Genomic DNA, 12346 nt, shown 5'->3' on the forward strand with positions numbered 1-12346 from the left:
ATCATCCAAGCAACAAACAGCTATTGAGCTCTTCCCGAGGGTTGGATGCTGTAGGCCCAAACATTACAAGATAAAAGACAATTCCAGTCCTTAAGAAGCAGATAAGGAGGCCTGGGCATAGTGGCTCATGCCTGTAATCCCAGCATTTTGGGATGCCAAAGTGGGCAGATCACCTGAGGTCAGGAGTTCGAGACTAGCCTGGCCAACATAGCAAAACCTGTCTCTACTAAAAATAAAAAAATTAGCCCAGCATGGTGGCAGGCACCTGTAGTCCCAGCTGCTTGGGAGGCTGAGGCAGGAGAATTGCTCGAACCTGGGAGGTGGAGGTTGCAGTGAGCCAAGATCTGGCCACTGCACTCCGGCCTGGTTGACAGAATAAGACTCTGACTCAAAAAAAAAAAAAAAAAAAAAAGCAGACAACTAATAAGACACGTTTAACACTGTCTAATAAAGAAAGTAGAAAGATGAAATATATTGGAGACACAGAAAGGGAGCAGTCAACTAAGCCAGGGAGTATTCCCAAACTTGGTGGCACCTGAGTGAGTCTAGAGTAAAAATAAGAAAAATACAGGCCATTTCCATCCACAAGGAGGTCCCATGCTGGTGGGAAGACACACAGTGCAAAGGTGGAGCAACACAGGAAGGTTAGGGTGCTGACTTCCGTCTATGGCTCCATGTCCTCTGCAGGAGGCTCTGCTGCACTGCCACAGGGAGCTAGCAGCATTCCATGGCATGAACACACACTATTTAAACCTCCATTCTTCTGTTGGTGGAAATCTCGTTGCTCCAAGTTTAAAGATACTACAGATTGTCTGGAATGAACACATTTGAATACATCATTTGGTGCATATAGATACACATTTCTGTTGGGAAAATACTTAGGAGTGGGTTGCTTTATGTTCAGCTTTGGTAAATATTGCTAAACAGTCTTCCAAAACAAGTTTCCATTCCATTCTATGTATGTATGTATGTATGTATCTATGTGTGTATGTGTGTATGTATCTATCTTCTATGTATGTATGTATGTGTATATCTATCATCTATGTATGTATGTATGTATCATCTATGTATCTATCAGTCTATCATCTATCTCATCTATCTTTCTATCATCTATCATCTATCTATATATCTACCTACCTACCTATCAATCTATCTTCTACCTATCTATTGTCTGCCTGCCTGCCTGCCTGCCTGCCTGCCTATCTATCTATCTATCTATCTATCTATCTATCTATCTATCTATCTATCATCTTCTATCATCTATCTAGCTATCTATCATCTATCTATCATATTCTAACATCTATCATATTCTATCATCTATCTATCATCTATGTATCTATCAATCTGTCATCTTTCTGTCATCTATCATCTATCACCTATCATCTATATATCTATTTGTATATCCATCAATCTGTCTATCTTCTATCATCTATCATCTATCTATCTATCATGTATGTATCTATCAATCTATCTTCTATCTATCATCTATCATATTCTATCATCTATCTATCATCTATGTATCTATCAATCTATCATCTATATATCATCTATCATATTCTATCATCTATCATCTATGTATCTATCATCTATGTATATGTCAATCTATCTATCATTTTATATCATCTATCATCTATCTATCTATCATCTATCTATGTATCTCTATCTATCTTCTATCATCTATCTATCATCTATGTATCAATCTATATTCTATCTATCATCATATTCTATCATCTATCTATCTATCTATCTATGCGGTGGATGAAGCTAATTTCCTCAGATGAAGTGTGCTTTAATTGCAAGTGTGGCAAGAACCTCAATCCCCCAGTTGTCTCTGTAAGGCTTTTTGCAGCTCTTGCAGGCATGTGCAGGTCACAGGAAGTATTGGGAGAAACATTACAGGGCTTTGCAGTCAGAAAGTCCTTGTACTGAATTCTGACTCCATCACTAACTGGCTGTGGGGCCCGAGCAAGGTTCATAACTGCCTCAAGGCTGCATCATCATGTTCCATGGAGTTAACCTGCCCAATCTCTCAGGGCCACTGAAAGGGGTTAAATGTGTATACTGTGGGCTGGCCGAGAGCCTAGCCTGTGGCAAGTGTGCAATAAACAGCTGTTGTTATTACGGTTGTAAATGCTTTCTCTAAGTGGCGACAGGATGTGAGAAGGGCTTCCAGTTGAAACCACAGGCTGGCAAGCAGTCAAACTGCTGGCATAAGGGCCATGCAGGAAAATTTAGGTACTTGAGGTTTGTTAAGGCTCCAGTGTTCTCATTTCAGCCCAGTTACTCCTATTTTATCCCAAGTTAGATAAGAAGTTTCTATTGCTTTTGTCTCCAGGTCATAGCAGATTCATGGAAGGCATCTGCGGTCATGATGGTAGCGGTGGTTGTGGTCATTGTGACGAGGAGGCCTGCCCTCCACAGACGTGCAGACAACAGCGGGTATGTGTACCTAAGGGTTGGCAAAAAGGAAAAGAACAACAACAGGAAGAGACCCATGCCCCGTCTCTGGGTTTTCAATGCACTCCACTTGCCCATGGTAGTCGGAGTGGGAAATGTTAAAAAGCTGCAGCAGCCCCCTGACCTCAGATTGTCTTTGAGCTTTCATTCCACCTGCCTTGATGGTTCCCTGGTGCTTTTACCCGTCAGGCTCATGTGGCACCCCCACCTCTATTGCCCGGCAGGTCTTGTGTCTGTGCCACGCTCCGAACTCACATTCCTTCTGTATGACACTTTGGGTTCAGACCCCACCTCCAGGCTGCCCTGATTCGCTAGGTGGGGCAAGGTCAAAAGAAAAGCTGCTGAGAGGCCGGGCGCAGTGGTTCATGCCTGTAATTCCAGCACTTTGGGAGGCTGAGGCGGGCAGATCACAAGGTCAGGAGTTTGAGACCAGCCTGGCCAACATGGTGAAACCCCATCTCAACTAAAAATACAAAACTTAGTCAGGCGCGGTGGCATGCACCTGTAGTCCCAACTGAGGCAGGAGAATCCTTTGAACCTGGGAGGTGGAGGTGGCAGTTGCAGTGAGCTGAGATCGCACCATTGTGCTCCAGCCTGGGTGACAGGTCGAGACTCTATTTCAAAAAAGAAAGAAAGAAGGAAAGAAGGAAAGAAAGAAAGAAGGAGAGAGAGAGAGAGAGAGAGAAAGAGAGAAAGAGAGAAAGAAAGGCTACTGGGAAAGAAAGGAAACACTCAGTCTAAGTCCCTTTAGAGGAGCCAGAGTGCCTCCTCTGTCCCCAAAATGTCCAGGGGCAGCACAGCACAGTCATGGTAAACCAGAAAGACTATCCCCACCCATAGTGGTGTGTTCAGTTGAATTTAGGATCCTAGAAGATAGGGTGGTGTGGGAATATTTCTATCAGTAAAATTAAAAGAGAAAAGAACTTTCGAATCAGAGATACATTTTGTATTACTTGGCTTCCACTTGGCCATATTTGACATTGAAAGAGAAAGTGTTTTGATCTACATTTGAACTATTAGGACCCGCAGGAGTCACACAACTGGTCCATATGGCTGGACCCCATAGCTGGCTCTCAGTCCAAAGACCACACTGCTGGCCAGAGAAGTCCTCAAAACTGGAACAGGTTATGGGTGTGATCGATCGATCTATCTATCTATCTATCTATCTATCTATCTATCTATCTATCTATCTATCTATCTATCTATCTATCTACCTACATACCTACCTACCTACCTATCTATCTATCTATCTATCTATCTATCTATCTATCTATCTATCTATCTATCTAATCTATCTAATGTTTAGGGGTCCTGAAACTGCAGGAGTCCCCAGACCCTGAAGGAGCAAGGGTCGAATATCTCAGGAGATGAAACAGAAGGTGATGGTTATGCCTACAAGGCTGGGGATAGGCTGCAGGGAGGCCTTTATGAGCAGCAACCCCAGGGCACAGGCTGAGAGGAGAAATCCTGTAAAATAAAGAAGCCCAGCAGTGGTGCCATTAGTCGTACTAAATATCTGGGGCTCGGAGGTTAAGTGCATTATCGAAGTGCCAAGTTAATCTAGGCAATTGAGTTGTGTTCAGTGGTAGCACACGGGCTATGCAGCAGGATACGCAGCACTGTTTGAGGAGCTGGGATCAGAGTTGCAGAGGCAGGTGAGCCTTCCTGGGCAGCCAGCTTCCCTTCTTCCGCAGCCCTAGGCCTCTGCTGCTTGCTCCCTCCTCAGTCACAAATGCTCCGCCTCTCTGCTGGGACTGGCGTGGACCTGTGTCCCTGCACCCTGCCATTTCTGCTGCTGAAATACTCACAGCCTCAAGTCAGGTGCATTTGTCCAAGCAAGCATGTCACCTGGAAGTATGATCCTAGACTTGACGTTTTTTGAGATGCCCGAGACATTTTTAAAAGTTGATATATTACAAGGAGTTTCATCTGTTCATTTCCCAAATTAAGACATTAAAAAAGTCAACAATTGCTAGCCAGAGCTTATCATTTCTCCAAGGAAAGTCCATTTTGACACTGAGAGAAGGAAAACAATTTCTCAGAAGAAAGGACAATCAATTATGTTGACTAAATAGATTACATTTCTGATTATTTTCTTTATTTCTTTCCTCTTTCTGCTTTCTTGAAGGATCAGTGTGAAGTTTACTGTGGACCAGGGCAGCTAAGGGGGTTTCAAGCTGTCCTAGATTCAGATCTGCTAGCCTCGTATGACTGGCATGTCTTTGGGCATAGAACTTAAGCACAGAAGCAACAGGGTGTGTTTGCATGTGTTTGTGTGTGGGGGGGGGGGGAGAGGGGGAGAGAGAGAGAGATTTTAAGGGATTGTCTCATGTGATTGCAGAGGCTTGGTAAATCTGAAATCTGTAGGTTAGGCCAGCAGGCCACTCACCCAAGGAAGCGTTGCAGTTTGAGTCCAAAAATATCTGCTGGCAGAATTCCTTCTTGCTTGGTCCGTCTTTGTTCAATTAAGTCCTTCAACTGATTAGATGTGGCCCACCTGCTTTGTGGATGGCAATCTGCTTTACTCAAAGCCCATGGATTTCCATGTTAATGTCTCCCAAAAATCACCTTTACAGAAACATCCAGAATAATATCTGGGCATCATGGCCAAGCCAAGTTGACACATAAAATTAACCATCGCAGTAAGCTTCAGTTTTCTTGATTTACAAATGAAATAATAATCCCTTCCTAACCATTGCCTGGTTTACATGACTTCACAAAATAGCACATAAAGCCTGCCCCAGAATGCCTGTCTGGCATCATTTTCTGTCCCTCTCTCAGGCTCCCCAGGCTCCCTGCAGACAGTTACCACTGGGCTCCAAGTCCCTGGGGGTGCAGCTGTATCCTCCTCCCAGAGGCCTGGCTGGGCAGGGTCTTAGCAAGCTCTTTGCCGTGACTCCCATCCACGAGGGTCCACCCATCTTCCCCACCAGATGGCCCTGAGGGGTGGACGGTTTCCTGCTCATCTCTTCAACCAGTGCCCATCACAGACTCTGGCACATAGTATGTGTGTGGGATGATTGAAGAGCTGGGTGAATCGCGGGGATTTTAGGTGGGACTTAGGGACGCCATCAACTGCTTTCCCAAGACTCAGCTTTCCTTTTGTGGGACTCTGCTGCCTGCCCCCTCCTCCCTGCCCTCACAGGAGCAGGACTTTTGCCCCAGGTCCTGAGCAATTGCGCTCACCTCTCTGGCCTCCTTCCCCTGGGTGCCATGGCAGCTTTCTCTCTCTTACAAACACCAGTGTCTGTACTGCTGGCCTCTGCAGCCCCCTCCCAAAGCAAGAGTCCCCTCCAGGCCCTGCAGAGCCATCTGTCTGCCCTGAGTGCTCCACCTCTGCAGGGCCTCTAGGAGGTGCTGGCTGCTTCATCTTCGAGAATCTTCCTCCTGCTTCCCAGACCTGCTGATACCACCTCACACTCCCAGACCACCGCTTCCTATCAGCCAATCGCCTGGCCTCCTTCTTCACTGGGACTTCCCTTTTCTGACTGGCTTCTCCCTTAGGACCATAAACCTCACTATCCTTCCTAAGAGTTTCCACCCACCCCCGCCCCACGTTTTCTCAGCAGTGGGCTCTCCCTGACCTCCCTGGGTAGAGGGCGAGCAGATTGCATCACTTCTTTCCATCAAACACTAAACATCCCTGATGCTCCCCAGCCTCTCTTCCTCCACTGAGTTCTTGGAACAAGCAGCCCCTGTGTAGACGGCCCCACCCACCTGAGCCCTGGCTGCCTTGCCCGAGTGTGCTGTGATGAAAAAGAGAATGTCTACAGATCACAATGAGTGAGATCGAGAGAGTTCTCTAGGACTTGGGGCAAATTACTGCACCTCTTTGGACTTCAGAGTCCTCGTCTTTAATTTCTGTCATTCAGTGAAGTTGCTGTTGGACGTACTAGATCTACTGGACATTCACGGGTCTGGCACAGAGAGGGTGCACGAGGAGAGATGGCTTTCACCACCTGTCACGCCACCCGAATCCTCAATGACCCTCCTTGCCCTTGCACCCTATTCTGCTCCCACTGGTATAGGAATGAACCATGGTGCCTGGTCTCCCACGCATTTGCCTCCCCTCCCATCACCACACACACACACTGCCCTTCCTTCTTCTTTTTCTTTTTTCTTGAGATGGTGTCTCGCTCTGTCACCCAAGCTGGAGTGCAGTGGCGCGATCTCGGCTCACTGCAACCACAGCCTCCCAGTTTCAAGCAATTCTCCTGCCTCATTCCCCCGAGTAGCTGGGATTCCAGGCGCCCGCCACCACGCCTGGCTAATTTTTGTATTTTTTAGTAGAGATGGGGTTTTGCCATGTTGGCCAGGCTGGTCTCGAACTCCAGACCTCAGGTGATACACTTGCCTCGGCCTCCCAAAGTGCTTGGATTACAGGTGTGAGCCACCATGCCCGGCCTGCCCTTCCTTCTTTTGCAGGCAGGGCTAGGGCTGAGCTGATCCAGGGGAGACAATGCTTGGTTTGGGGTGGCAGGGTGGGTGACAATGTTGGGCATCCTTCCCTTGGGGCTGTGCAGGTGGAAAGCAGAGGACTCAGGGCTGGGGCTGTCAGGGTTTTCATGGCCTGAGAGCAGCCCAGGGTGGCTCTGGGGCCCAGGACATTGGACTGGGCCTGTGGGAACTGTCCCAGCCTCCTCTCGCCTCTGCCCCACTGCCTGCTGCTGCTGCTTCTTTTTGGACTCTTCTCCGAGAATGTTTTTGCCACCCCTGTTCCTGCTGGGTGCTGGGGTGGCCTTGCTCCCTTACCTGGGCAGAGGCCTTTCCTCCGGCGTGCTGTTGTGGGGTCTTCTCCTGGTTCCCACCCTCAAGCAGCCCCTCACTGTGCTGGCCTGGCTTCACCCTGTGAACCTCCCATTCTGGCACCTGGACCTTTCCAAACCGGTACTGTGAGCCCCTCCCTGCCGAGGCGGCCGCCTCTACCCGAGGATCCCTGTTGCATTGGTGACAGCTCCCCTGTGACCGTCCCAGCTCAGACCAGCTCAGCGGCAGCTAGCCCACGACGGACAGGGGACTTCACCAAGGACCACCACATTCCACCCCCACTGAATCACTGAATGCCCCTTCTGCATGCTTTTATTGAACTATTAAGACTAGATTATGAAATAACAATTAGTTAGCAGAGAGAAAGCTTTGGGCAAAGAGAAAAAAGAGAGTGTTCCGTGAAGTAAGAGATAAGCTGCTCTTGGTTACGTATTCAGCATTGGAAAGAAGAAGGGGAGCAATTAAGACTTGACTGAGCACCAGTGGTTCACCATGAACACTTCCCTTCTCCTCCTCTTTTTCCTTTATTTGCTGAAGAAAACTGGGTTATTTGTTTTGTAGAATGTCCCACGGACTAGGTCTGGCCAATTGCATCTTTGTGGTATAATTTAACTTGTTATTCTATCCCCCACATTTCTGAAAAATTGGGAGTCAGATCTGGAGGCTGTTTGGACCAGTTTCAGGTTGGCAAGGACCCATCACAGGAGATGCTGTGATTGGTGCAAATCTGTTGTCTGGCATCAGAAGCACGTGCTGAGGGGTCCTCCCTCTTTAGCGACCCCGAGGTGTGCCAGTCCAAACCCTCCATTCACAAGCCTCATCTGGGGAGATTTTCATGGGCAGCCAGGGTTGAGAACCCTGGTGAGGATCTACCCCATCAGTTTTCAGGTGAGCTGGAAGGTGTGTGACTGTCCCCACCCACAGAGCAGTGCAGGAAGCCCCAGCCCCAGCACCACAGTGCAGGATGATTGGGCTCTGCCCATCAGGCCTCTTGCAGGCAGTTTTCCAGGGCTCTCTCTGGGTTTCTCACATTTCCTCCTTACCAGGGACAGCATCAGGGCATTTCCCTGTGACATTTATTGACCACTGGAGAGGAACCAGAGATCTCTCCTCACTGTCATCTAACTTCGATGAATGTCTCATGTCCAAGGCATGACAAGGGCTTCTGAAAGTCAGCAGGCTTACGGAGGCACCGGAGAGGAGTGTGAACCCCTCTTCTAGGCACCTTGCACGGGCAGTTCAGTCTGTGGTGGGCCCTGGGTCCAGCTGACCCCATCAGAGGCTGCCTTAACCCTGGAGCCCGGAGGAGGCTGGTTCCTGGTGAATCATCCAAGTGTCTCTGTTGCTCAGTGAGTTGCCCAGGGCACCTGCGCTGGAGCTGGATGGGACTATTCTTACCGATTGGCTTTGTCCACGGTACACATACTGCCTGGAATGCACCTCTGCCCACTGGCCCCCATGCAGGGTTCTGGCGTACTCCATGACTGCTCCCCTGCACTGCCTGTGCTGATCCCAGGTTGGGTCAGACTGTTGACTTCCCCGCCGTCAGCACTGACACGCTGTGCTACAATCAAGGGTGTACTGGTTACTACTGAGCAGAGCAATGGCATCTGCAGAAAAGCGGCCCTGATCTGCAGGGTGTGCTGATACCGGAGTGTAGACACGCTCACCGTGGTGATTTCAGGAGCTGGCCCTCCGTTCCAGGGAGTCTGACTTGAGTGAGCAGTGGACAGATTCTCCCATGTTCCTGCCTTATCTTGGAGGCTTCTCTGCTGGGGTTGAGTGCAGCCTCTTCTATGGCTGAGCCATGCAAAGGGATGACAGGAGGCCTAGGCTGCGTCCCCCTCCCTGCTTCTATGGGCTTCTCATATCCCCGGTTTTCATAGGACAGGTCCGGCACTTCTCCAGAGGGGAGTGGTGTCACCAAACCTTCCCCAGGGATTCTGCCTGCTTTTCCTCCCTCACAGGGTCAATTTGGGCTCTGTCCCTTGAAACCCTCATCTCAGCCTTTGCAGGTGGCCCCTTCTGTACCTGGCGTGTTGGGAGCAGCATGTCACACAGCAGGATGCAAGGAGAGCTCTTTGGGCCTCAGACCTCATCCTGTTCAGCTCTGGTTTACTGGTCCAGCTGGCCAGGGATAGAGACGAGGACTTGGGGTTACCACCCCTCTCAGAATCCTGGGTCTGCGTCTGTCTCTGACCTCTGGCTCAGCTGTGTCCTCTGCAGGGTTCCTAGGGCAACCTAGCTCTTGGGCCTTCACAATGGAGCTCCCTCTGCCCGCTGAGCTGTTTGGAGGCTCTGCCTTGTTTCCCAGCCTGCTTTCAGAGATGCCTTAACTGAGCCTGGGGTAGTGCCTGGGTCTCTGCCCAGTTTCTTCAGCCCCTTCATTGTGTGAGTTTTATGAGGTGTTGGGGGGTATCACATACTCAATTTGTGAGAAGTTCACCATAGAAGCAGGAGGAGGGTAGCCTGCATATCATGAGTCCTTGCTTTGTGCCAGCCTTGCTCTAGCTACATCCTTCAGCTTCACAACCGCCTGATGAACCTGATGTCATCATCATGTGCATTTTATTTTCAGTATATTGAGGCACAGAGGTTAAGTGTATTACCTGAGGTCACACAGCTGCTGAGCAGTGGAGCTTGGAATTGAATCCTGGCAGAGGAGTCCGTAACATCAATGCTTGAAATCAGAATGTGTAATGCCTCCAGCTCTGGTCTTTTTTTTTTCTTAAAACTGATTTGGCTATTCATGGCTTTTCATTTCATATTAATTTTGGAATTGTTTTTTTCTATTTCTGTAACCAATACCAATGGGATTTTGACAGGGATTGATTTGAATCTGGAGATCACTTTGGGTAGTTGGACATTTTAACAATATTAGGTCTTCTGATACTTGAACATAAGCTATCTTTCCATTTTTTGTATCTTTTTTCGTTTCTATTACCAATATTTTGTAGTTTTCAATGTTCGAGTCTTTCTCTTCCTTAGTTAAGTTAATCCCTAGGTATCTTATTCATTTCATGCTATTTTAAATAAACTCCTTTTCCTAATTTCCTTTCCAAATAGTTCATTATTAGTGTATGGAAACATCACTGAATTTTTGTAAATTTATTTTGTATCCTCCAACTTTATTGAATTTGTTTAGTAGTTCTAACAGTTTTTCTATGAAGTCTTTAGAAATTTCTACACATAATATGTAATCTGCAAAGAGGGATAATTTTACTTTCTTTATGATTTGAATGCTTTTTATTTCTTTTTCTTGCCTAATTGTTCTGGATAGGCCTTCTAGTACTATCTTGAATAGAAAGGGGCAGAATGGGCTTTCTTGTCCTTGTTTTTCCATCTTAGAGGAAAACCTTTACATTGGTTACTGTTGAGTATGATGTCAGCTGTAGGATTTTCATCCATGGCCCTTTATTACATTGAAGTAATTTTCTTTTATTCATAGCTCATTGAAAGGTTTTTTTTTTTTAAATCATAAGAGGGTGTTAAATTTTGTCAGGCACTTTTTCTGCATCTATGATACATTTTATTGTGTGATTTTTATCCTTTATTCTGTTTATGTATTATATTAATTAAATTTTGCATTTTGAACCATTTTTGCATTTCAGAGATAAATCCCACTTGGTCATGGTATATGATCCTTTTACTGTGCTGTTGAATTCAGTTCACAAGTATTTTGTTGAGGATTTTTGCATCTGTACACATCAAAGATATTGGTTTGTTATTTTCTTTTCTTGTAGTGCCTTTGTCTAGCTTTCATATCAGGGTAATACCATCCTCATAAAATATATTTAGAAGTATTCTTGCTCTTCAATTTTTTTGGAAAAGTTTAAGAAGGATTGGCATTAATTCCTCTTTGAATGTTTGGTAGAATTCACCAGTGAAGCCTTCTAGTCTTGGGCTCCTCTCTGTTGGAAGATTTTAGATTACTGGCTCAATCTTCATATCATTTATAGGTCTATTCAGATTTCCTGTTTTTTAACGATTTAGCTTTTGTAGATTGCAAGTTTCTAAAATTTTATCAACTTCTAGGTTTTCCAATTTTTTGGCATATAATTGTTTATAGTAGTATCTTATGATTCTTTTGTGTTTCTGTGGTATCAGCTGCAATGTCTTCTCTTACATTTACCATTTTATTTGAGTCCCCTCCCTCTCTCTTCCTTTGCTTAGGTAAGGGTTTGTTAACTTTGTTCTACTCTTTTCAAAAGAAAATCAACTCAATTTCACTGAGTTTTTTCCAATTGTTTTTCTATTTTCTATTTTATTTATGAATCTTTATTATTTCCTCCCTTCTGCTAACTTTGTGCTTAGTTCTTTTCTAGTTCCTTGAGGTATAAAGTTAGGTTACTTATTTGGGATGTTTCTTCTTTTTCAGTTTGGTATTTATCCCCATGAACTTCCCTCTTAGTACTGTTTTGCTGCATTCCGTAAATTTTGGTATGTTGTGTTTCCATTTTTTTGTTTGTCTTACAGTATTTTCTAATTCCTTTTAAAAGCTTCTTTTTTAACCCAATGGTTATTCAAGAATACATCTTTAATGTCCACATACTTGTGAATTTTCCAGTTTTCTTTTTGCTGTTAATTTATAGTTTTATTCTATTATGGTTAGGAAAAAAAAAAAAAAACTTGCTATGATTTCAGTCTTCCTAAATTTGTTAGAACTTGTTTTGTGACCTAACGTGTTATCTATCCTGGAGAAAGATCTGTGTGCACTTGAGAAGAATGTTTATTTTGTTGCTGTTGGATGGAATGTTCTGTATATGTCTGTTAGGTTCATTCAGTTTGTAATGTTTCTCAAGTCCCCTGTTTCCTTATTTTCTGTATAAATGCTCTATTCATTATTGAAAGTGGGGTACTTAAGTCTCCTACTGTTGTTGCATTGCTGTCTGTTTCTCCCTTCAGTTCTATTAATGTTTGCTTTATATATTTAGGTGCTCTGATGTTAGGTGTATATGTATATTTATGATTATTATATATTCCAGGTAAAGTGACCATTTTATAATTATAAAATGTTCTTGTTTCTTGTGAAAGTTTTGACTAAAGTCTATTTTGTCTGATAAAAGTCTAACTACCCTCTCTCTTTTGGTTACCATTTACATGAAGTCTCTTTTTTTTATTT

At 45.3% G+C, this 12346-nt stretch overlaps 1 protein-coding gene across 3 annotated transcripts in view; it reads right to left on the minus strand.

Annotated features, from left to right (window-relative positions):
- Positions 1–1106: 1106 nt before the first annotated feature.
- Positions 1107–12346, minus strand: part of GYPC (glycophorin C (Gerbich blood group)) — a 92130-nt gene continuing 80890 nt past the window's right edge. For all 3 annotated transcript variants that reach the window (XM_074008577.1, XM_074008573.1, XM_045366923.3), the window contains one exon: positions 1107–2449. In XM_074008577.1, coding sequence (XP_073864678.1) covers positions 2391–2449 — 59 coding nt within the window. In that variant the 3' untranslated portion in view covers positions 1107–2390. The remainder of the gene's footprint in view (positions 2450–12346) is intronic.

Source organism: Macaca fascicularis, chromosome 12 (assembly GCF_037993035.2).
Source record: "Macaca fascicularis isolate 582-1 chromosome 12, T2T-MFA8v1.1".
In the NCBI taxonomy this organism is placed as follows: Eukaryota; Metazoa; Chordata; class Mammalia; order Primates; family Cercopithecidae; genus Macaca; species Macaca fascicularis.